At 56.5% G+C, this 24,580-nt stretch overlaps 2 protein-coding genes across 2 annotated transcripts; one reads left to right on the forward strand and one right to left on the reverse strand.

Moving 5' to 3' along the window:
* Nucleotides 1–297: 297 nt before the first annotated feature.
* LOC132586893 (chloride channel protein ClC-Kb-like) lies at nucleotides 298–16,845 on the reverse strand. The gene is made up of 19 exons (XM_060259045.1): nucleotides 16,713–16,845; nucleotides 14,965–15,093; nucleotides 13,905–14,033; nucleotides 11,397–11,536; nucleotides 10,737–10,814; nucleotides 10,387–10,465; nucleotides 9,748–9,873; nucleotides 9,203–9,287; nucleotides 9,013–9,114; nucleotides 8,387–8,471; nucleotides 7,862–8,035; nucleotides 6,127–6,196; nucleotides 5,890–6,000; nucleotides 5,515–5,728; nucleotides 5,274–5,407; nucleotides 5,120–5,177; nucleotides 4,841–4,955; nucleotides 4,421–4,507; nucleotides 298–1,247 (listed from the first exon to the last, which is right to left on the reverse strand). Exons 1-19 carry the CDS (start codon nucleotides 16,837–16,839, stop codon nucleotides 1,200–1,202), a joined length of 2,091 nt encoding a protein of 696 aa, XP_060115028.1. The 5' UTR covers nucleotides 16,840–16,845; the 3' UTR covers nucleotides 298–1,199.
* A 2,987-nt stretch (nucleotides 16,846–19,832) lies between these two features.
* HSPB7 (heat shock protein family B (small) member 7) lies at nucleotides 19,833–22,282 on the forward strand. Its single transcript, XM_060259575.1, has 3 exons — nucleotides 19,833–19,890; nucleotides 20,957–21,090; nucleotides 22,094–22,282. The coding sequence occupies exons 1-3, from the start codon at nucleotides 19,833–19,835 to the stop codon at nucleotides 22,280–22,282; spliced, it is 381 nt and encodes a 126-aa protein (XP_060115558.1).
* Nucleotides 22,283–24,580: the final 2,298 nt, after the last annotated feature.

Below are 24,580 nucleotides of genomic sequence, written 5' to 3' on the forward strand. Positions count from 1 at the left end.
AAATTCTTTGGGGTGGTGAGAACCTGAGCAGATTGTGAAGAGCTCCAAAAGAGTCCCTCAAAACTGGGTGGAAGCCAGCAGGGCAAGTGATGTTCAATAAGGCACGACGAGTCAGAAAATTCCAAATTTAAGTCTGCTCCAGCGGGATCTGAACAGGCAGTACTGGCCAGGGAAGTGATCTTGTAGGTGAAATGATGAAAATGTCTACTTGGCATGTAGCAGTCATGAAAAATAGCAAAAAAGCACAATCCTGTTGCAAACACAATAGCTACCAATATTACAAGCCAGATCGAAAGCCAGTGTTCCAAAAATTTATATCCTATTGCATCAAATTGCTGTTATCAAAACATTCATATACATATGGAATCGCATCAGAAAAGCTGCCAGCTCTACAAATATGCTTCAGCAATGTCTCTCTCTCTCTATAATTAAAGATGTCCACGTAGACCATAAAGTTCATTTAAGTATATCCAAAGGCCAGTGATGATTCTGCTAACAAACCGATGAAATTACTGAATCCAAATTTCTTCCAAAGAGGGAAGCAGCCACAGCTTCAGACTCCACAGCCCCCTCCCCACCCCAAAACCCCCCTTCAGATTTAAAATGTGCTTCCACACATGCGCCGTTCTCTCCAAAAGTCCCAGCGGATGAACCTGTCGACCTCCCAGTCCATTTCCCCACTGCTTTATCCAGGATGGGACCTGAGAAGTGCTGAAGCAAAGAATCTCACAGAGACATCAGCTGCAATCATTCACACAACAACTGTGCATCGATATGGCCCTCCCTCCCACCCTCCCAGCACTCCCACTCCCTCCCACCGGCCAGTTTCTGCAGACCCCCCATGTAGCTGACAAAGGGAGCGGTGTGTCTCAAAAGCTTCCACTACAACAAAATGTGTGAGTCTTAAAGGTGCTCTGGACTCTATCCCCGATGTGGCAAGGGGGGGTCCTGCCATCTCAAGGCTCCCACCGATGCGGGAGGGAGAGCAGAACTGCCAGGGGAAGCCAGGCCTGGTGGGTCTGCAAGAGGACAGCAGGACCGGAGTCCAGAAGCCCCTAAAGGAGAGGCTGAGAGATGCCCACAGGCCCACCCCCCTGGCCTCAGCAGAGAAGGGAAACCCCTCTGGTAGGCGAGTCCTCAGCATCTGTTGCCTGTGGCAGGGCTGGCCTGTTCCCTGGCCTCTGGCTGGAGTCTCTTTCTTACTCAGCCACTTTGGGGTTTGCCAGGTCTTCAATGGCTTTTCTTATCTGAGGAGCAAAAAGAGACGCTGGCTGAGGAGTGGCTGCGGGGGGGCTTTCCACAGGGAGGCCACAGTCAGGCCTTTGAGAGCTTTACACCAAGGGGTGTCAAACTCATTTCTTACGGGGGCAGGATCTGACATCAATGTCACTCTGTTGGGACAGGCCATGTGTGCAGAACTGGGTGGTTGCCTAGAGCGCCAGCCTTCCGGGGTCCCCAAAGCGGGCGTTGGTGCCGTTATCAGTGCGGGGGAGGGGGTGCCAGAAGTTAGCCTTGCCGAGGGTGCCAGACAGCCTAGGGCCGGCCCTGCATGTGTGCCGTAAAATGTAACACGAAGTACCCGAGATATAAACTTCATAAAGGTGATTTCAGAGGTTGAATGGCAAAAGCAGGTAAATGACAACAGCAGACTTGATTGGATTAGAAGAAACATGCAGAGGGTTGCAGGCATGGAAATACCAGCATTGGTAATGAGCAAGGCTTTTTTTGTAGCAGGAACTCCTTTGCCTATTAGGCCACGCCCCCCTGATGTAGCCAATCCTCCTGGAGCTTCCAGTAGGCCCTGTCAGAAGAGCCCTGTAAGCTCTTGGAGGATTGGCTACATCAGAGAGACTGCTGAATTCCAATTGATGATGAAGCTCAAGACCAGGCACCCTCCTGGACTGGACTGAGCTGGTTTTCCTATCTCATTCCAATGTGTGCTGATCCAGGTGGGCAGCTGTGGTGGTCTGAAGCAGGCTTAATGTAAGAGCCACATAGAATAAATGTTAGATGTTTGAGAGCCACAAGACAAGGAAGGGAGAGAGGCAAATAGATTGAGGAGAAGAGAGGTGGAAAGAAAACAACTTTAAAGAGAGAAATGCCCTCTCCAAGCTGGCCAACAGGGTGGTGGGGGCTTCAAGAGCCACACAATATTTGCGAAGGAGTCGCATGTGGCTCCCGAACCACAGTTTGGTCACCCCTGGACTCTGAAGCAATATAACAAAGCAGGAGTCCAGTAGCACCTTTAAGACCAACATAGTTTTATTCAGAATGTCAGCTTTTGTGTGCATGCACACTTCTTCAAACAATGGAATGGGGTCCAGTGAGCAGAGCTACATAGAGCTGGTGCGCAGTGGTTAAGCATGCAAACTGGTACAAAGTTAGAATCCAGTGGCAAAATAGTGAAATTAACAAATTGAACAAATAGCGAGTTTGGTCTGGATAGAATTGCAATAGAGCAATTAACAGACTCCACATTTATTGCCTTGTGACACCCTCACCATCATTCTCCAATTCTGATATGTTTACTGCCTTTGGTCTGGATAGAATTTGCATGGGAAAACAACAAACTTGCTATTCAGTTTGTTAATGTCACTATTTTGCCATTGGATTCTAACTTTGTACCACTTTGCATGCCCACCAGCTGTATGTAGCACTGCTTGAAGGAGGAGTATGTTAAGTCCACTCCCTGGTACCCAATAACCCAAACAGCCGCAGACAAACCAGGCAGATAAACTTTATTCCACTCGACTCCAGACAGGCTTAAGGACATTCAGAAGGCAAAACAGGAAATATCAGTAGTTTAGTTCTGGATATAATAGAAGATTATGCATTTTAATAATCAAATTAACTCTACATACATTCTCATAGCTATGCTTACCCTTGTTTTATAATCTAATCCTTGTTAAAAAGAGTTAATTCAATGAAAACCTAAGTCCAGTCTGTTCCAGAGCCATGCCCTGGATGCTAAGGTTGAGCATTAAGCTCTTGTCTGGGGCCTCAAACAGGGGTTGACTTAAAATCAGCAAAGGCTGTCTCTCCTCTTAGGTTATCCAGCAGAGAAATGTCTCTGCAGGGCAACCTAATGTCTAAGTTCCAATTAGCTGGGTATGATCTAACATAGAGGCCTGTGCAGCAAAACTCTGGTGCAGATCAGCAGCTTGTGCCCCCAAATCCACAGCTTTTAAAGGCTTCAGCATGTCTCTTATCAGAACTATTGGGTCACAGCTGTTCCTTGATGTAAACAATTTCACAGCCGAATGTAAAGAATCCCAGTCCAGATTGCCCTGCTGGGGCTTCCTGCCATGCCGAATAAGGACAGGCCTCTGGTGGCCACATTCCATAACTGCAGCCCAAAGCCACCTCAAAGAGAAATAGAGAGGCTTACTGGGCCCATTTCATAAGAGGCCCAACCAAAATTCTGCCACTGCTCACTGCACCCCATTCCATTGTCTGAAGAAGTGTGCTTCTAGCACATGAAAACTTACATCCTGAATAACTTTGTTCGTCTTAAAGGTGCCGCTGGACTCCTTCTTTGTACCAATGTCTGCTGTTATCATTTGGCACCTGAAATCCTTCCTCTCCCCAAGATTCCTGATCAGGGTCTTTTTGGAAAAAAATAAATCCAGGCAGGAGCAGAGAAATCCTTTTTGGGGGGTGGGGAGACAACTTTTCAGAATAAGTCCATTGAGCTTGTCAGCAGAATCCCTCCCTCCCTCCCCACCCACTTTGCCTCTCTTGCACACAAAAGCCTATGCCTGGAACTTGGTCTTTTTCTGAGCAGGAACACACAGGAAGGCAGTTCCGGCTGGCTTGGCTTCAGGGGGTGTGGCCTAATATGCAAATGAACTCCCGCTGGGCCTTTTCTACAAAAAGCCCTGTGTGAAACGATGGTGATGTCAGGGGGGTGTGGCCTAACAGGCAAACGACTTCCTGCTGGTCTTTTTCTGCCCAAAAAGCTCTGCCTGGAATAAAACATTGTTGGTCTTAAACCTGCCACGGGACTCCGACATTGCTCTCTCTCTCCCCTCCTCCTTCAGCAGCAGCCCTGGAAGAGCAAGCAGAAGCTCCGAGTGCGTGAGGCGAGGGGTGGGGGGCTTGCATTTGTGTCTCTCCTGCATGGAGCAGCCAGAGAGCTCTCAGTGTGCCTGGGGGGCGGAGGGGGCAGGGAAGCGGCAGGAAGCAGGAAGCCACTGAGGGAGCTGCGGGGGAGGGAAGCGGCAGAGCCTTGGAAAGGAAGCAGGAAGAGGTTGATTGGAGGGGAGGAGCCAGATACAGCTCATGGGTCGCACCTTTGACAGGTAAGCATCAAGCTGCCCTTTCCTCTGGGTAGCATTGCACCAGGTCGGCCGTCAGATTGGGGCCTCCCTTCCCTCCCCACGCCCATAGCCTCCGCCAGCTCCACGCCTGGGCCTGGTACCTCGTTCCTGGAGACAACCCCCACTATCTTTCCTAGCTGGGTGACAAATGCTCGCTGCAAATTCAGCAACTCAAAAAGGTTGTGTGCCTGTTAGAGAGAGAAGGGGGTGGGGTGGGGGACGGAAAGGAGAGGGGTTGGAGGGAAGGGAAGGCAGGCCAGACTCCCACATGGGCCAAGGGCCAAAAGCTACCGCCTTTGGCAAGCCTCGGCCAGGCCCAAACCACTGAAGCAAATGTGAAATGGAACCATCCACTCCCTACACCGCCCCCCCCCCCCAGTGACCCGGGCCAGATCACACACGGGAAGGGGGGCGGGGCAGGTCTTCTCCTCCTCTCCCCCCCCCTCGCTTTGGTTCACTTGCTCCTTGGGAGAGGCTCCCGGGGGCCTCCGGGAGGGGGGTCGCGATGGCTGGAGACTCACCTGGTGCAGGGAGGTCCAGGGGGACAGCTGCAGGGGGACCGGATCGACGGCGCAGCCTTGGGCCAGAGTCTGCGCAAAAGAGCGCCGTGTGAAGGCGGGGGGGGGGGGGCGGCCGCTTCCTCCCGCCGGGGCCTCTCTCCCCCTCCCCCCCCCCCGGGCAGGGGCCGTCCGGGGAGCGAGCAGCGCTCTTGACCCACCGGCTCGCCGCCGCCGCCGCGCTCCTTCGGGGGGGCGCTTCCTCCTCCGGCGCCGCCGTCCTCTTCTGCCGCCTCCTCTTGCTGCTGCAGGAGGCGCAGCAGCTCGGCCCGCCGCACCATGCCCACGAGCAGCGCGGTCTCTGCAGGAGAGCGAGGGGAGGCAGGCTGGCGGGCGGGCTGGCTGCAGGGGGCCCGGCCCGAGGGAGCCTCCAGCGGGTTGGGGGGGGGGGACCTACCGGCGGCGTCGACGACGGGGAACTCGGGGGCGTGGGTGGCGGCGAGGGCGCGCAGGATGGCCGGGCAGGGGGCGTCCCGGGGCAGGGCCACGAAGGCGGTGCTCATGAACTCCCGCGTCGTCACCCGGTAGGAGCTGCGGAGGGCGAGGAGCCGCTCTGGGAGCCCGGAAAGGCAGGGGAGGCCTGGCCCCAGGCAAGCCGCCGCCCTCGAGCAAGCGCCCGGCAGGGAGGGCTCGCTCACCCCATGTGCCTGCTCCGGATGCGGGGCAGGTAAGGCAGCTTCTTGACAATGATGGTGCCGTCGTAGAAGGAGGGCTGGCACTTCTGGGCGATGGCGTTGGCGATCAGCACCGCCAGGGTGACGGGCAGGATGTGGGCGATCTGCCCCGTCATCTCGAAGGCCAGCAAGGCGGTGGAGAGCGTGTGGGTGACTGCCCCGGAGAAAGCAGCAGCCCCTGCAGGGAAGAGCAGCAGGTGACACAGCTACAGCTCCCCTGTCCCAAGACTGCCCCTGGCAAGGAAGCCCTGCGGCTCAGGAAGACCCACTGACTTCCAGCTCTCCTGGAGGGGGGCGGCACTGAGCCTCTCCAGCATCCCCAGGCCTCTTCCGACTCACCAGCGAGTGCGTAGCCTCCCGGGTTGATGAGGCTGGTGGCTCCCTCTCCGCTGATGCCCCTGGGGAACAGAAAGGCCACGGCCTCTCCCACCACGCGGCCAAGGGCTGCCCCTGCGGGAGCAGAAGTCAGGCTGTGTCTGGCCTGCACAGGAGCTCCAGGCACTGAGCCTGTTCCCCACTGGTTTCCCTCTTCAGCGGCACACAGCCTAACCCATCCCATATTTAGGGGGCACCCACCGTAGATGAAGACTGGCATGAAATATCCGGCTGGCATGGGCATGGTGGTTGCCAGGATTAGCATCCAAAACTGAAAGTTCAAGGAGAGCAAGGCTGATGGTCTGTGGGCATCTCCTGATGACGTGGCATTTACACAAGCATCCCATTGGCTGAGAAAGGTCAAGCGTGGTGGCTGCCAGTCCATGCCACTGTTAGGAGGGACACACACACACACACACACACCCCGCCCCCAGTGCAAATACCAGTCAGGAAAGAAAAACCACGGGGGAGTAGAACCCTCAGACAATTATTCAAACATTCAAAATGTGCATCCCTAGATGTATTTGTGAAATTCTTTGCAGCAGGCACAACATCAGACAGCAGCACCAGCTTCAACCCTCAAGTTATGTCTGATGGGTTCTGCTAATACCTTGAGGACTGAAGCTGGTGCTGTGATAGAACTTTCAGAAATTTGGGGTTCCAGTCATAAGAAGTGATCGATAAAGGAAATGAGAGGAGTTCTGAATCCGGACACGCCTCTCCTTGTCTTTTTCCAGGGGCCCCCTGTACAACCAGAAGACCCACAGTGTGACTGGAAGGGTTCTTGTCCAGTTTGGTTACCTGGGAAATGGTTTTGTGAACTGATTCCTGAGATCTGTGCAGCTGGTGCAGCCATCTTTCAGGGGCACTTGGCAACCAGAACACCTACAGTTTGACTAGAAGGGTTTTCTGATAGTTTTGGTGCCTTTGTTTTACCCAGGAAATTATTTTGTGAACTGCTCACTGGAATTTGTGCAGCTGGAGATTTTTGCTGTGTTACGTTTGCTGCACCTTTAAATAAGCCATTGTGCTTCAGTCTAACGCTGTGCGTGCCCCTTGTCACCAGCCGGTGCGAATCATACGACAAATATGTATCTGAAGGCCTGTGTGCACTTTTTGAAGACTGGAATAATAGTTTGAGGGTTCTACTCCCCAGTGGTTGTTCTTTCCAGACGGATGTTTTGCCCCAGGGCAGGAAGTGGGGGGGGGGGCTCAGGGAGAGGAGAAGTGGCAGCCCAGGCAGGCCCAGTGGGGTCAAGACCTGGAAGAGAGGCAGCTGGTGTGGAAGGGGGAGCTGGGGGGACAAGGGGCTCCGAGAAAAGAGGAGAAGAGGGACCAAGAATAAGGAGCTGCATTTCAGGGCCTGAGGAGTCAGAATTGCCAGATCTTCAGGGAAAGACCCTTCCCCAACAAAACAAAGATTCCCCAGCTGCTTTTCACTTTGCAGGCAAAGCCAAGGCTGAGGATTCTACCGTTTTATAAGAATGCCATACCAAGGATAGCAAGTGAAATAATAAGAGGGGTTTTGCCTACTCACACCCATATACTCATGCCCCACACAAGAACTTGCAACTAACATGAAGGGGAAGTCCATGGGGGCTGCTTCAGAAATAAGAGGAGGTGATCTAAAGGAGAAAATGTCAAGGGCAAGAAGAAACCTTCAGCTGCTCCTCTTGAACACTCTGGAACTGCACTTGTGTTTAAGATCTCCAGGGCTTGTTTGGTAGAAAAAGCCCAGCAGGAACTCATGTGCATATTAGGCCACACCCCCTGGTGCCAAGCCAGCCGGAACTGCGTTCCTGCTCAAGAAAGCCCTGGGTATTTAAATCCGGTCTAAAAAAACCGCCCCAGGCCAATGGGGGGGCTGAAGCACCGGAGGGGGTCGACCCACATCCTTGTCTAGCATGCAAGCCTCCCTCCTGTGGAGACCGGGCACCTTCATGGCCAGGAAGAAGAGCAGGCAGCCAAAGATGGTGATATTGGGGTCCCACCACTCGAGCCAGAGGTCACGGGGATCGAGGCGAAGAGGTCTGTCTAGTGAGGCATTCTGGGAAAGGGTGCCCCAGGTGCGGTTGTCCAGGAGAGAGGTCAGAAGGTCCTTCATGCTCAGCTGGGAAGAAGGAAACCAGTTACCTGCTGCAGAAAGAACCAGCTCCCCACAGCAGGGGGCAGCTTAACAAGAGAGCCAGCAGGATCAGGCCCAGCCCCCCCACCCATTTGCTCCTCCGCCCGCCCAGCACTGTCTTGGCTCAGGAAGTCAGAGGGCAGGAGGGGACCGGTCCCCTCTCCCCTTGGCTGCCTTCGGGTTCCCAAATCAGCCAGGAGGCTGCCAGATGCTCCCTCTGTCCCACCCTTGGGCTCTCCGGCATGCTCGGGGTCCTGGGGCTTCTCCCTCGCCCCTGCCTGCCCCCACCATCGGCCCCATCCAGTTAGACTCCAGCAAACTACAGCTGCTGCTTACCCTGGAAGCCATGAATTGCCCCAGGCTCCGGGGGAAGGTGATGGAGGAGAGGAGGAAGGCCACCAGGGCGGAGTAGAGCGGCTTCCTGGGAAAGCAGAGGGGGGGGGGCTGTCAGCGCTGTTGTTCAGGAGCTCAAGTGGTCCCAGATCCTGTGGCGGAACCTGAAGGGAGCCAGCCAGCCTTGAGGGGAGGAGAGCTCCAGCTGTCTTGGGCTGCACCAGAAGAAACGGCAGGCAGAGACACAAAGCTCTACCATCACCCAGAAACCTGTGTTACCTGGAAACTTGCACACTATTAGGAATAATGCGGTGTGCTTTGGGGGGTCTTTTGTACTGTTGTTTAGGAAAGTGCAAAGCCAAGTCTAGAATACTGACCAGGACGGATGGGTGGCCCTGAAGCCCAACATTTGATGAAGTACAAAATGTCTCCTCGCTGTGTCCCACTGACGTCTCCCCTGCTGCTTGCACAAGGTGCCCCCTGGCAGGATCCCTGAAGAGCCCGGGCTCAGCTGCAGGGGTTTCGCAGCAGCACTTAGAGAGGCCTGGCCCCGCCCTCTTGGTGCCCTGCGGCCGAGACACCCTCCTCATGCCGGGGGGGGGGGCGGGGGGGGTCTCTCAGAGGCCTACTCAGCAGCAAGGAGCTTGGCGGTGAAGGAGTTCCTTCGGACGTAGCCCAGGAACCAGCGCTGGCAGAAGAGGTAGGCGCAACTCACGAGCCCGCAGATGATGCTACAAAGAGGAGGAAGAGGAGCCACATCAGACTCTCTTGGATTGTCCCCCCCCCCCAGCTGCTGAGCCTCCCCCTCTCCCTTCTCACCCCAAGAGCATAAAGAAGAAGGTCTCCGGCAAGTCGAAAGGGAAGTCAATCTCGAAACTGGTCTTGAAGAGAGCCCTGATGGTTTCTGAGGGGGGGGGAGAAGTGGGTGGGGGGGTGGAGGAGGCTCCACCACAGACGCCTCCAGAGCGGCCTCTTGCCCCAGCAGCTCCCCCCTTCCCTTCCTTCCCCCTCCCCGCTGCCCCCCGCACCTCCCCCTTTGGAGACACGCAGCCCTGCAAGCGAGCTGGGGCTTCTCCCTCCCTTAGGCCCCCAGGGTGGCATGGCAACCACCCCATGGCGGGGTCCCTGGCACCACCCTCCCCCCCAGCTTCTCTGGAATGCTTGTGGCAAGGTTTGCTAGTGGAGAGACAGCCGTTTGTTATGCAAGTAGACATTCTTGCCTGCAGGGGAGGAGCCCCCTGCCCCCCCTTGCCCTGCTGCAAGCGGGACTGAAATCCCAGCTCAGGGTCAGGCCCAGTCCCTCCCTCCCTCCTCCAGCCGCCCTCTCTGTGCCCTGCTGCTGCCGCCGCCTTTGGGCCTCCTACCCTGTTCGCTGTTGAAGACGGCCAGCAGGCGGAAGAGGAAGGCCCCGCAGGTGGCGGCAAAGAAGCCCCTCCAATAGTCCCGGACTGCAAAGTGGGACGCCATGACCTCAATGCTGAACAGGACCCCTGGGTGGGGGGGAGACAGATGGGGCACCACGTCACAAAAGGGGGGGGGGCTGCCAACAAGGCTCTCAGGCCTGCTTGGGAGGTGGGGGGCTGGGGCCCAAAGCTGGCCCCAACCGAGCCTCAGTCCCCCTCCCTGACCCTGAGCACCCAGCCCTTTCTCTCCCCGGCTCATCTTCTCCTTGCGGCTCTGAGAAGAAGCTGCTGGTGGGTTTGCTTCTCTTCCTCCTCCTCCTCCTCCAGATGGACTTCTGGTGCTTCCTTCCTGCTTTCCCGAAGGAGAGATGCAGCCGGTCCGGTCACACTGAGGCCCTCTGAGGAGAGCTCGCAACGGACCAACCTCCCAGAGCATGCCCAAAAGCCCCGTTCAGGCCCCAGGCCTCCTCTTCCTTGCCAGCTGCCCCCCCCCCTTCTCATAGGGACTGACCTCCAAGGCCTCATGCTGCTGCCACCTCCCGGCATGCCCTTCAGGCCTGGCTCCCCACAGCACCCACCCTCCAGTCACACCACGCTTACCGCTAATGGGTGCCCCAAAAACTGTTGCCACGCCGACTGCAGCCCCAGCCACCAGCATCTCATTCTGTTTGATCTGATTCTGGGAGAAAGAGAGAGCCTTGCTGAACTCTGGCCAGATGCAGCTGGGAGGGAGATCTGACGCTCAGGACCCCAAAGACCCACCGCCACCCCACGTGGAATCCCCCCCCCCATGCCCATGGAGCAGAACAGGAGCAATGAATGCAGTTTAAGCCACAGCACACATGCACACCCGGCAGCTGTGGACTCACCGTGGCCAAAGTCCCAACGTGTCTCTTGTGGGGAAGAGAAGCCCCCTTGACCGACTGGCCTCAGAGGGCTCTGGCCCTTACCTCATACTCCCCAGAGACCGTGGTCCGAATTCTCCCCAGGTAGGCCGCAATCATGCTGGAGAGGTGGACAAAAGGCCCCTAGAAAGAGAAGGCGGCTCAGGCCCTGAAGCCTTAGGGCTGCCAGCTCTTGGCCAGGAGATTGGGGAGTGGAGCCTGAGGAGGGCCTGGTTTGTGCTGGGGGTGGGGGTGGGGCGCTCAGCAGAGTATCCATGCCATCCACCTCCAAAGCAGCTGGAGGAACAGTGGCAATTCTGGGAGATCTCGACTGGCAACTCTAGGGGCGATTCCAGGACCCAGATGCCAGCCCAGGCACAGGGTGTGGGGGGGGCGCTCCAGCAGGTGTGGGGCAGCAACTGCAGCTGCCAGCAGTCAGACAGGCCAGGCTTGTGGGGCCTCCACTGGCCTGAGAGATTGGGGGGGCATGGCCAGGTTGAGATCTGCCCTCCACACACTCCCTGCTTGGCACAATCTACAGTGCCAGTCTGCAAACAGTGGGCCCCTTTCGCTCAGCCCTCCCCTGCTGGCACTGTCTTTGGGATGCCATCTGCTTAAGCACCCTGTTTTTTCCCCAGCTTCCCCTCTGGAGTGGGAGGGGGCTGCCCCTGGGGAGGACTGACCTCCTGCTCCCCGCTCCCCACAAGGGCCCCAGGAGCTGCTCACCACTTTCCCGAGGAAGAGGGTGCTCCCACAGGCCAGGGTGCAGGTCAACCCCACCACTTTGGCGCCAAAGTTCTTGATGGCCAGGTACTCCTCCAGCACGACCCCCGTGAGGATGGTCTTCAGCTCGGGGATGCCAGAGCCTGGGGGAGGGGGCAGAGGCAAGGAAGCCCCCAGCAGGTGCGGCCGATGCCCACCCCGGGTCTGGGTGCCAGTCTCCCTTCTGCCAGGCACCCCAACTCAGCCCTCTCCTGCTGGCGCTGTCTTTGGGATGGCACCCCGACTCAGCCCAGCCTACCTTGCAGGGGGGCGGCAGTGAGGATGCAAGTGCTCCCCCCACTGGGGGGAAGCTTTGAGACAAAGAAGTCCCGAGGAGGAGGGGATGGGAGGAAGCTGAGGTGGCGGCTCCATAAGCAGCTCTCTAAAGACTTGAGAAATAGAAAAGACTCCTTTAGGAATTGGAAGGAGGGCCTTAGAACCAAGGGTGAAGACGAACAAGTCACCGCTGCTTGTAGAGAAAGCGTTAGGAAAGCTAAAGCTCAGTATGACTCGAGGCTAGCGAGAGATGCTAAAAAACACCAGAAAATGGTTCTTATGTACAACGTTAAGAAAAAGAGCAAGGACATGGTCGGCCCACTGCAGGGACAGTAAAGTGGAAATGTAACAGGTAATGAAGAGAGGGCGGAACTGCTCAATTCCAACTTTTCCTCAGTCTTCTCTTCTGAGGAAAAAGGTGCTCAACATGACAAACAGAACACATGATGAGGGTATGAAGTTCCAGCCTAGGATCAGCATAGGGGTAGTACATAAACACCTAGTTTCTTTACATGAAACCAGGCCTCAGGGCCAGATGATCTGTATCCAAGTGTACTAAAAGAACTTGCAGACATAATTTCTGAGCCTCTGGCTATTATTTTTGAGAATTCTTAGAGAACTGGTGAGGTGCCAGAAGACTAGAGGGGGGCAAATGTTGTCCCATCTTCAAGAAGGGGAAATGGAGGATGCAGGTAACTACCAAACTGTCAGTTTGACATCTACACCTGGAAAAGTTTTAGAACAAATCATCAAATACTCAGCCCTGGAGCATTTAGAAAAGATGGGCATGATTACAAGGAGCCAGCATGGGTTTCTCAAGAACAAGTCATTAACCTTATCTCGCTCTTTTTAAAAAAAAGTTACTACCTTGCTGGATCAGCAGAATGCTGTAGACATAGTTTATCTTGATTTTAGTAAAGCTTTTGAGAATGTTCCACATCATATTTTTGTTGACAAATTGGTAAAATGTGGTTTGGATCCTTTCACAGTTAGGTGGTGGTTGGCAGATCTCACCCGAAGAGTGCTTGTGAATGGTTCCTCATCCTCTTGGAGAGGAGTGACAAGTGGAGTGCCTCCAGGATCTGTCTTGGGACCTGTTTTGTTCAACATCTTTATAAATGATTTGGATGAAAGAATAGAGGGAATGCTTATTAAATTTGCAGAAGATACTAAATTGGGAGGGGTTGAAAATACAGTAGAAGACAGAAACAGGATCCAGGATGATCCTGACAGGCTGGAAAACTGGGCTAAAATACATAAGATGAATTTTAACAGGGATAAATGTAAAGTTCTGCATTTAGATAGGAATAATCCAATGCATAATTATACAATGGGGGAGACTTGTCTTGACTAGTTTATGCAAAAAGGATCTAGGGGTCGAACGTGGACCATACACTGAGCATGAGTCAGTGGGTGTGATATAGTAACTAAAAAGGCCAATGTGATTATGGGCTATATCAACAGAAGTACAGTGTCCAGATCACACAAAGTGATTGTATCACTGATGCAACATCACCCCAGAGCTGGAAACGACTGGTGCTTGCACAGGGGACTACCTTGACCTTTTTACTCTGCTCTTCTTAGACCTCACCTAGAGTATTGTTCCATTTTGGGCACCACATTTTAAGAAGGATCTAGACAAGCTGGAAGGTGTCCAGAGGAGGGCAACAAAAATGGTGAGGGGTTGGGAGACCAAGTCCTATGAGGAAAAAGTTGAAAGAGCTGCGTATGTTGAGCCTGAGAGGAGATAACAGAGAGGTGCTCTGATCATCATGTTCAAGGACTTGAAGGGCTGTCATCTACAGAATGGTGCAGAGTTGTTTTCTGTTGCCCCAGAAGGTTGGACCAGAGCCAGTGGGTTGAAATTAAAAGAGTTTTCAGTTCAACATGAGGAAGAACTTCCTGACCATTAGAGCAGTTCCTCCGCAGTGGAACAGGTTTCCTCCTTGGGAGGTTTTTAGACAAAGCCTAGATAGCCATTGGACAGCAATGCTGATTCTGTGAGCTTAGGGGGGAGTATTTGTGAATTTCCTGCATTGTGCAGGGGATTGGACTAGATGCCCCTGGAGGTCCCTTCCAACTCTATGATTCTATGTCCGCCTCCTTCTCCTCTTCCTAGATGAGGAACTGGGTGGTGTCTGGCTTGCCCATGGGATGGGAGAGCCACCCCCTGCCCTGTGCTCCACGTAGACTCACCTCCGGAGTGTGGGGTGATGCTCTGTGCGAAGCCAGTGGAAAACGCCGACAAGGCGATGGGGTAAATTGTCCAGGCCAGGTACTTCAGCACCAGATAATCGCCAACCTCTTGATAAAGCCACTGGTGAGCTAGGAAATGGGGCCAAGGGAAGGGAAGGGAAGTCTCCTCTTGCTTCGAAAGTGTTGCTTGGCTGGTGCCTCAGCCTGGCCGCACTTTCCAAGAAGGTTTTGTGAAGGAGGCAAAACAGGACAGCCAGAGAATTCTCTTCTTCCTCTTCAGAATGATCACCCCCCCTCCCTTCCTCCGACTTCTGCTGGGGGGCCTCTGGCCCAAAAGGCTTCCCAGGAACACAGCCAGAAGGGAGTGCAGGTTGCTGGCTGGGTGCCCCAGCAGTGGGGGAGCGGGGCAGCTTGGGTCCATGTAGACGATGCCCTCCCACACACCCCCTGGGGCTGCCTTTGCTTCCTTAGAGGCTGCTGCTTCGGGGTTCAGCCCTCTCTCCACAGAACATGCCTAGCAAAGAGGTCCCTGGGTGGGAGGGCGCCATGCAGCTCCGCTCTGCACAAGTCCCCATTGGGGCCGGCTGGCCTGGGCTGCAGCTGCCATGAGAGATTGGGATCTGTTGACAGTGTGGAGCTGCCTCAAGGCTTCCCACTCAATGGAGGGCAGAGGAGGGGTCCCTTTCCAAGGGAGGAGCCAGTGCTGGGGAAGGGCCTGGGCACAGGAGATGTGGCTGGAGTGATGGGACTTGGGAGGCAAAGAGGTGGGCAGCCAGCCAGGGTGAAGGAAGGGTGTCTCTCAGCGCTGCATTGTGTGTCCCTTTGCTTTGGGCAAAACATTCGCCTGGAGAAGGCCTGCCCTTGGAGGAGGAGGTGGTGCTGCTGCTGCTGAAGGGAGAACACGCTTTGCTTTGCCCCTCCTGGTTAGGGAGAGGCCCTGCAGCTGCTCAAGGCAGAGTCCTCTTTCAGGGAAGGAAGAAAGCCATCCTGGATTGGCCTGAACTCAAACCCAGGACCTTTGGGAGGGGACAGGGGAGGGATCTGCCGGAGAGACCCTTACCATTTGCCATCCTAGAGACAGTGAAGTCCATGGCAAAGCTGACGAGCGCCATGAGGACCCCCAGGGCAAAAAGGAAGTACCAGTCATCTCCCACGCGGAACAGCTGCCGCTTCACCCACTCCAGACAGCCTGCAGGGGGCAGCAGAGGGTGGGGGCGTGAATTGGACATACGGCCCCCGAACTGCCCCGCCCACCGGAGCCTCATTTAGGCTGCCCTCCCCTGGACAATTCCCTGAAAGGTGGGGGTAGCCAGCTGGACCTTTTAAGGACTTTTGGAGAAACCTTCCTAGGAGTTAACTGGCTGATGGCCACAGACCACAGCTGGGTAGTAAATGGGGGGAGGAGGTAGCCACCCTCCCTGAGGAGACTGGGGCCAGGCTGGGAAACGGGATGTTTCTTTCTCCCCTCCCTTGCCTGGGTGTACTGAGAGGAGTGGCGCCTCTCTGCTGAGGTCTCCCCTCCCGGATTCTCATCTCCGTCACTCCTTCTGGAGAGCCAGTTTGGTGTAGTGGTTAAGTGTGCGGACTCTTATCTGGGAGAACCAGGTTTGATTCCCCACTCCTCCACTTGCACCTGCTGGCATGGCCTTGGGTCAGCCAGAGCCCTGGCAGAGGTTGTCCTTGAAAGGGCAGCTGCTGTGAGAGCCCTCTCCAGCCCCACCCACCTCACAGGGTGCCTGTTGTGGGGGAGGAAGGGAAAGGAGATTGTGAGCCGCTCTGAGACTCTTTGGAGTGGAGGGCGGGATATAAATCCAATATCTTCTTCCTTCAGGAAGGGCCCGCAGTGGGACATCTGCTTGGCACACATAAGCCGCCCCCCCACCCCGGTCCAACCCCCGGGCACATCTCCAGATACAAGAAGGGGGTCCATGCAAGGGAGACCTGGGGCCGGCCCCAGAGAGCCTCTGCCAGAGGAGGGCAGAGGAAGACTGGTGGAGGAGGGGAAGCCCCCTCACTCTGCTCTGGAGTCCAGTGGCCCTTGAGAGGCCCACAAGATCTCTCCCCAGCATGTGGCCATCAGAGAGTCCAGTCCCCTGGAATGGGATGAGGGGGTCCCACGTCTTTTGACTCTCTGAAGCTTCTGCCCTGGAAACCTTCTTGGTCTTTAAGGGCTGCTGAGCTCAAATCTCGCCCTTCTTGCCTTCGCTATCCCCCCAAAACTGAAAGCAGCACATCTAGGTGGCTTCTGAAATGTCACATCTTTTTTCTAGGTCTTTTATTGGGGCAGTTTCTACAGTCCAGAGAATATGCATGTTTTTGAGACCCAGGGAACTCTCTATTGAGTGGAGCAGCTCTTCTGAAAGGAACAACTCCTGTTTACACCAACACAAAGTTCCTTTAGTTGTTAACTTTCTAAAAAACTGTGGGTTTCTGTTTAGAAAATGGAGATGCCACGTTCACCCTGCCAGCCTCCCAGCATTGCCTGCTTAGGAGCATTTTTGAAGTTAGGATCTGGCAGACGGCAGCTTAGCGTTACCAGCTGAATATGCCTCCAATCCTGGTTGTCAAATGGTCCCTCACAGCACCAATTTCATTTTAAAATAGGTTGAAGAGGTTTAAAAAGACCCACATCTTGAAAGAATAAAATTCTGTTTCACTCTCTAAGAAAAAAGTCTGGGGTCATAATGGGAGGGATCAAATCCTCCCATTAGTTTGTTCTTGCAAAAACCCACCCCCTCCCCTCCCACCCCCCCCCCCCCGGCACTTCCCAGGGGACCAGATTCCCTGCAGGCGCCCAAGGGGGCTTACTTTGAACCCTCCTCCGGGCTTTTGGCCAAGGCCTCCAGTTCTTTTCCAGTACCAGAATTCTGCCCTCCTCCTCCTCGTCCATTCCTCCTTTGCCCTTCCAGGTTTGGGATGCCTCTTCTGTAGCCATCTGTCCCTTCAGCCTCTCTGCCAGGCCCTGAGGAAGGAAGGAAGGAAGGAAGGTCCTCCAGCCTAGCCCAGCGGAGCTTGGGGCTGCTGGCCTCTCCACCCCTGCAAGGGCTTCTCTTCGGAGGACAAGCAGAAAGGGCTTTCTGGGGAGGGGGCTGCAGGCCTCAGCCCGCACCTGTGGCCAGGGTCCCTTGGAGAGCACCCCAAAAGGGCCTCTCTGGGCACATTCCGAGGGCTTTGGCCCTCCCTGAAGAGCAGCTGCAGCCCACCAGCCACCCACACCTGCTGTCGGCAACCAGACCATCAGGTGGCAGTTCCAGGGAAGTGCCTCGTTTTTAAACTCAAATGTTATTTATTTAAAATGATGAAGAACGTGATCTTCTCTTTTCTCCTGAAACAGACATTCCAGGCAGCTTCCATGGTAAAAGAATGGGGCAAATACCAGATAATTAAAACCCCCAACAATAACGACCCTCAGCTAACAGTAAAACCAGCACCGGGCTTTTTACCACAGATGAATTCTCCCCTGGAAGCCCAGCCCCAGAACCTTGGGAAAACGTACCTGGCTGACCTCCACAGTCCTCTGGAGGCTGTCTGGCCGGCTTAGCTCCTGTCCTGGGCAGGTAACTCCCGCACACCTGTCTCCTGGCCCTCCCCCTCCTCCACCACGCCCCCTCCCTCCCTCCTCCCGCTCTCTGTCTGACCTCTAGCCACCCACAGGCCTTGACGGCCCCTGCAGAACGTGGTGCCCTTGTCTTGTGCGGCTGGATGGAACTGGCCAGGCAAGCCGGGCAGCTCGGGGAACTGGCTCAAACTGCCCAGCCAGGGTGGCCATCGACTGGCCTCCAGCTTCCAGCAGCCCAGCCTGGACCTGCACGGGCCTCTGGGCAGCACCTGGCAGCAGCCAAGATCCGCAACAGGTTGCCTGAAGTGTGCAGAAGCAGTGGCAGCAGCCAGAAGGGGGTTCTCTCCCCAAGGGGCCTGCACTTTCCTTCCGTGCAGGGAGAGCAGGTGGCCACTAGGCCCCAGAGACCTCCCCTGGCACACCTTCCGGTTAGAGAGGCTGGAGCAAGGAGCTCTGCCCCCCACCCCCACCCTGGCTTCTTCAGCGGGGGCGAGGGCTCCACATTAGCTGCAGAAGGGATGAGGAGGGCTGCCAACCTCCAGGTGGGACCTGGAAATCTCCCAGAATTACAGAGATCAGTTCCTCAGGAGAAAAGAGCTGCTTTGGGGGGTGGACTGGATAGACTCAAAGGACATGGCAGTCCCAGCTACTTAGTTGTCTGTCCCTTTCCCCTGCCTTGAGGTGCCTTTTTAAACCAGCACCCCCTGAGTCGACATTTTCAAACTATCCTCTGCTGCTCCAAGCTCTTTTTCAGAACTGGTCTTGGCCAGTTCAAAAGCCTCAGCAGATATTTAATGGCAGGATTTAAAGGTGAGATTCCCCCCCCCCCCCTAATTGTGCATCACCTGGTGCTTCACTGGCACCCTGCAGCCCATGCGCCCGATTGAGAGAGATGCCCCTGGAGATATTTGCCATCCACACTGGTTCCTCTCAGCCAGAATGTGTTGGTGCTCTCTGCAAATTTGGCCATGAGTCACCAGTGTTCCCTCTAAGCTGAGTGTGAGCTAGCTCACAGATCGTTAGCCTATGGCTCACACGTTTTTGTCTTAGCTCAGGAAGGATGACCCCAGAGCACACTAATTCATGGAGCAGCTCACAACTTTAATGCCAGCAGCTCACAAAGTGGAATTTCTGCTCACAGGACTCCAGCTGAGAGGGAACATGGGCTGTGACCCTCCTCACCCCAAATTAAACCACCCTGGCCCCAGCACCAAGCCTGGTGGGAGAGCTGTCCTTTGATGTGGACTCCATCTTCCGATCCGCCGTAGGGCTCCTAAGCTGGCTGCAGGCGTGGGGGGGTTGTCAGTGAGGCTTGCTCTTGGACTGGGGCCCAGCAGACTTGGCTGTCCTTCTCCCCCCCCCCCTCCTTCCCTGGGGCCAAAGGATGACTCAGGCCTCGACTGGGATGATGCTGAGGATGATGCCGAAGCAGCTGCTGTGAGCCCTGCCCTCCCCCCCTTTTCCAGAGCCAGGCTTGGCTTGTGGGGGGGGGGTGAAATGCCTCCCGGCTTGGCTCATCCCCCCAGGAAGGGGGATCACAATGCCTCCCAGCCTGGCACGGTGTCCAGACAGGAAGGGGCCTGCTGTGCTCGGCCTGGGCTGGCCCGCCCGGCCCCTCACTGACCCCCAGAGAAGCCCTCAGGACAAGCCGGCAAAACAAGCCTTAAATGGCAAAGGCCCCCTGGCAGGCAGGCAGGGAGGGTGAGGTTGAGCTGGTGCTGGCAGAGAGTTCCTTTCCTCAGGCAGAACTTCACCAGGCCCAAAGCTGCCCCGGTGGCATCCAGGCCTGCCAGGCAGCAGCTGCTCCAGGCTCAAAGTCAGGCAGGCAGTGGTGGGGGGCGGGGAGTGGCGTCCTTGAACCTGCTCTGGGCTCCTCCCTGGAGGACTCCCATGCCCTTCAGGCAATTGCCCCCTCCCCCCCAGCAAAGAGTCCTTTCCCATCATCCCAGCAAGCCTCAAGCGTCCCGGACTTTGGGTGCCCCCCCTCCCCCAGCCAGCCACGCATGCTGGCTTTCTTTTTTTGGAAACCGACAGAGCTGTTGTTATGCAGGCTGGCAGGAATGTGGGGCACTGGCCTGGTTTGTTTGGAGCTTCCACTCCGGGGAAACTTTCCACAGGGATCCAAGAGAGGCCCTAAATTTAGCCTCTGGGACAAGAAGAGCTCTGGAAGGCGCCCAAGAGGCATTTGGGCCTTTATAAGCCCTCAGCCAGGCCAAGGGCCACTCCTGCCGAGGACAGCGGAGGCGGAAGGCCGTGCTTCTCTCTCCTCAGCCTCTGAGGGAACTGCTGCCCCTGCCCCCAGCATCCATGAGCCTGCAGTAGCCCCCCCTTCCCCATCTCCTCAGAGGCAGCCAAGTGCCAGCGACCCCATGGAGAAGGTCCACGGGATGTTTGCGGATGACTTCGGGGGCTTCCGGAGGCCTCACAGTGAGTCCTTGGGTTTCTCAGGCAAGTTGGCAGCACAGCCTGCAAGGTCGGGGAGTGGGTCCCCCCCCGCCCCCGCCCGTGGCTGAGGCGGCCTCTCTCCAGCCAGCCCAGCAGAATGGGGGTGCCGCTGTCGGAGGGGATTCAAGGCAGGCCATGCCCTGGGGCGGGGGGGGGGGGGGCGGTGAGGAATTGTGTGTATTTGTTAAAACATTTCTTCCACCTTTCCTTTTGGCTCAAGGCACCTGCACTAACAATTTAAACATTACTAGTTAAAACCAAACTAAAATAACAAATTCCAAACTCCCCCCCCCCAAAAGAAATGCATCCCTCTTCGTGGCACACAGCCCCCCCAAATGGCAGCTGGAAGGGAGGGGGGGTTCCCAAGGTTTGATAGTTGAGAGCCATCCCTGCAATCTTCGCCTTGCCCAGCAGGAGGCAGTGCTGCTTTCTCCCCAACTCAGGCAGCAGAGGCCCAGCCCCCCCAGTCTCAGAAGGCAGAGCCCCCCCCCCCCCCCAGTCTCAGAAGACAAGGCGCTGAGATGGTCCAAGCCAGAGCTCAGAGCAGAGGCTGGGTTTCAGGATGGGGGTGTGGCCTGGCCAGAAATGTTTAGTGGCTGGAGAGCTCCTCTCAATTCCCTCTGGGGCCAGACAGCTGACTCACCCGCTTCCGGCCTCAGGAAGAGGGGCTGGCTCTCCCTTCCAAAATCCAAGGGCAAAGGTCAAAATTGCCACCTTGGTTGTCTTTGCCTGGCAGAATGAAGGGGAGGGGTCCCGATCTGTGACCTCTGCCCAGCCCAGTAATGCACCTGTCTGAAATTGCTTGACCAGCTGCCACACCTGGGAGACGACCAGAAGGCCCCCCCCCGCGAGGGCTGCAGGTGGGCAGAGTGGAGGAGCATGGCAGGCAGCAGGGGCCACGGGGGGGGGGGGGTCTCTCCCTCTCCTCGAGACCCTGGATATGGACTGCTTAGCCAGGAGCCCTGCCAGTCCCCAGAGGCGCTCCTTGGGAAACCTCCGCTCTCCATGCAGCTGGAAGGAGCTTGCCTGCCTTTGTTTGTCTGAGCAGGCCGTGGCGGAAACGTGGGAAACATTAAGACTCTGGGGGACACCTACCATTTTTCGGTGGATGTCAGCGACTTCTCTCCAGAGGACATCGTCATCACCACCTCGAGGAACCAGATCGAAGTCCATGCAGAAAAGGTGAGTGGCCCCTCCGCAGTCCATGCAGAGAAGGTGAGTGGCCCCTCAGCAGGCGGAAGAGGCAGCCTTGTCCCAGGGGGGCGGGGTGGATGCTCCCACCACCTCCTTCTCTAATTGACCTGCGGAACTCACAGCCACTGGGCCAATGACAGCCTCCCAAGGGGCTCAGGCAGTCTTGTGACAGAGACAACCATCAATAGCTACCAGCCACCGGGGGTGGTGGTGTCCATGCTTCTGCTAGTGGACGCCACGGGTGGTCCGGCTGGGGCCGTGTTGGGAAAGGGGATGCTGGACATGATACCCCTCCCCTGGTCTGAGCCACAAGGCTCTTCTTGTGTTCCACAGAGGTTAGTGAAAGTGTGCTTCCATTTCCCTGCCTCTAAAATGGGATGAATTTCTACCACTTATGTGGGTGAGGCTGTTCCTTTCCAGCCAAGAGCCAGAGGTGGTTCTTAAGAGGATCATTGGGGCTGTGGCCAAACCGTGGGGAGGGGGCAGGATGGTTGTGGCCAGCCCATAATGCGATGCTCAGATGATTCCTGGGCTGGGGGCTGGCTGGAGAAGCCCCCCACCCTTCCTATCCTGGACAGCTCCTGCTGCCCTCTTGCTCCCCCCCACCAGGAGGCAAGGCCGCCCTGCCTCTCCCCTGAAGGCAGACAGACTCTTCCAGGCACAACATGGCCAGGCAGATCTACCAGAAGAGCAGAACCAGCCCCAGAATCCCAGCAAGCCTCTGCCTCCTCCTGGGGTTCCGCCCCCCAGGCTTCAGGCAGCTGCTCTCTTTCCTTTCCTGAGGCCAATGGGAGGCTCCCCACCCGCCCCGCAAGGAGTCCCTCTCGGGTGAGCAGCACCAATGCCACAAGAGGAGCCTGCCGCTGGGGGGAGGCTGCCTTTTGGATGCTTTCCCTCACCCCTGCCCCCCCCCCAGCAGCCAGGCGTGGGGAGAGGCTCCCAGCCTGTGGCCTGCCTGACCCAAAGCCTGCCTCTTCCTTGCTCCCTGCAGCTGGCGCCTGACGGCACTCTGGTGAACACCTTCACGCACAAGTGCCAGCTCCCGGAAGACGTGGAGCCCACCTCGGTCACCTCTGTGCTGGGCGTGGATGGCTCCCTCACCATCAAGGCCCGCAGGGGGCCCCCCAAGCAGCAGCCCGAGCCCGGCCAGCAGACCTTCCGGACGGAGATCAAAATCTGACCACAGGGGCTGGGGGGGAGGGAGGGGGCCGCCCTCGGAATGCTCCTTGTGTATAATAGATGGCACTACCTTTGCATTGACTCTTGCCAGCCCCTGGGCAGCCACGCTGTACCCTCTCTGGCGGAGGCAGGGGTGTGTGTGGGTCATGGGAAGCTTCACCCCCCACCCCACCTCGTTCTGGCTGACAATGGCAGAGGGGGTCTGAGAATGAGGAGGACCAGAGACCTCTCTGGGAAAGGGGGAACGGGGGGACAGCCACCTCCACCTCCTCTTCTGGCTCACTGATGACCATTCGGGCGCCCTTCAGCTCCCCAGCCCTGGGCCTCCGGGGCTTCCTGGCTGAAGAGCCTTTTATAATGGGCAGGAGTGTGTGTGTAGCACTGACCCTCTGTCTGCATGCACTCAGCCTTCCCCCCCCCCCGCCTCAAGGAAGCAGCTCCAAGGGGGGGGCAGCTCTTCAGAGCTCTTCCAGGTGCCCTGCGGGGGGGGGTCACTTGGGCAGCCCTGCTTGGCCTATGGGGGCAAGGGGGGGGGGGACAAAGGCAGGCCAGGGCCCCTTCCCCTCCCCCAGGCAGAGCAGAGGCAAGCCCCTCCCCCACATGGGGGAGTTATCCCAGGAAATCCAGTCCTATGGGCACACTCTGCACCGTCAACCTCCCTTGTTTGTGCCCCAGCCTGGCCCCCTGGTGTTCCCCCCCCCACCCCGTGGGAAAGCGGAGGAGCCGAGGAGAACCCCTGGTGCAAGATCAAGAAGGGGCCCAGGGGGGTGAGGCTGCCTGCCTGCTGGCCATGGCTGTCCTGAGGAGAGAGGAGGGAGTCGCCTTCAGGAGGTACCCCAGGTGAGCAGGTGAGACCCGGACCTAGAGGGGCACTGCAAGCACCAAACTGTGGCTCTGCTGACCTCTGCCAAGTGTGAGCCAGGAAGGTACAAGTCAGGCGGCCTCACCTCGTCCCAGGTAAAGGTTATTGAGCACTATTAAGGCTGTGCTCCTAAAAACGCTTCCCTAGGATTCGAGGAGTAAGAAATGGGACTGACTTGTGCGTAGGACTTTGATGGATTTCTCCCTTAAGCCCCTGGAAGAACAGGGCGAGAAGCCTTTTGACAAGGTGGGAGGTCTTGCCCGGGATCTGTCAGAAGGCTTCTTGAGCAAATGCAGCAGAAGCAGCAGCTGGACGGATCTAAAATGAAACCTACAATCCAAATACAGGTTAATGGCCCCTCCCTCTCCCCTCTGAAAGTCTTTGAAGTATTTCTCAGGCTGCAGGGCTCCTCCCGCCAGGGCCGCATTCAAACCGCCAGACGTCTCCTGCCGCCATCACTAGGGAGACAAGATGAAGCCCTGCTTCCCACCGTGGCCTCCCTGGTTACCCACACGATTCTACATCAAACCTTAAAAGAATACAAGGAGCATATCTAAGAGCTAACGAATACTGATATTCTCGTACATGGGGTAGTACAGTTATGAATGTACCTGTGTAATATATTCTGTATAATATAACATATATGACTACAAACAATACAGCTGTGGATATATGAGTCTATTTGGGACAACTGTCTCTTCATCAGCGGCAAGACTATTAGGGAGCTCAGCAACCCCCAGATCCTTCTCAGGGCCTGAAGCCTGAGCCGAGGGAGGTCCCCGCAAGGCCTGGCTCCTCTTTCCTTCAGGCCGGGAGGTGAAGGGCCCTGGGAGATCCCTCTCACGTGGGCGAAGGGGTAGCAGTGTGACAAAGGAAGTTCCACACTGGTAAGGGAGGCTGATGTCCAGTGGATCGGTGTGGTGGTGTCCTGGTTTCAGGCAAGGAGTTGGGAAGTCCCCGTTCAAATCCCTACTCTGCCCCCGGAGCTCTCGGTGACCATGGGTGGGCCAGCCATGAACCCTCCATCTTGTCCACCTCCCAAGATGGAGAAGAGAAGTTGAGGTGCTTTGGGCCCCCAGTAGGGAGAGGGGCTGCCCCTGTGTGGGCGTGAAGAAGACCCACTTCCCCCTATGTGGGCAGCTGGAGTCTGGACCGCCTGAGGCTGAGAGTAGAGAAGCTCTTGGGGTGGCAGGAGTCAGCTCAGCTGGGGGCTGCAGCCCTCAAGAAGGCCAGCTGCCCCCTGGGAAAGGGACAGAGTCACAGTCCTTGCCAGACACAGCTGCATGGTGGCCTCCTTGGGCAGAGGGCTGTCCTCCTTCTGTAGTCATGGCAATTGCCTCCTATGCACACTCACAACTGGGGGGGCCCAGAACAAAGAATACAGTCTCATGACTTGTGAAAGAAACGGGTCTATTTCAGAAATGGCAGAGGCCAACC

This window comes from Heteronotia binoei, chromosome 18 (assembly GCF_032191835.1).
Source record: "Heteronotia binoei isolate CCM8104 ecotype False Entrance Well chromosome 18, APGP_CSIRO_Hbin_v1, whole genome shotgun sequence".
NCBI classification, from domain to species: domain Eukaryota; kingdom Metazoa; phylum Chordata; class Lepidosauria; order Squamata; family Gekkonidae; genus Heteronotia; species Heteronotia binoei.

Bases quoted from the DNA above. Each gene is read 5' to 3' on its own strand.
- LOC132586893 (XM_060259045.1), bottom strand. From the start codon at position 16,839: ATGGCTACAGAAGAGGCATCCCAAACCTGGAAGGGCAAAGGAGGAATG. The intron at 14,034-14,964 runs GTAAGGGTCTCT...CCCATTTCCTAG, and splicing joins TGTCTCTAGGATGGCAAATG to CTCACCAGTGGCTTTATCAA. The intron at 5,729-5,889 runs GTGAGTCGGAAG...TCTTCCCTGCAG, and splicing joins GGGAGGCTACGCACTCGCTG to GGGCTGCTGCTTTCTCCGGG.
- HSPB7 (XM_060259575.1), top strand. From the start codon at position 19,833: ATGGAGAAGGTCCACGGGATGTTTGCGGATGACTTCGGGGGCTTCCGG. The intron at 19,891-20,956 runs GTGAGTCCTTGG...TTGTCTGAGCAG, and splicing joins GGGCTTCCGGAGGCCTCACA to GCCGTGGCGGAAACGTGGGA. The intron at 21,091-22,093 runs GTGAGTGGCCCC...TGCTCCCTGCAG, and splicing joins TCGAAGTCCATGCAGAAAAG to CTGGCGCCTGACGGCACTCT.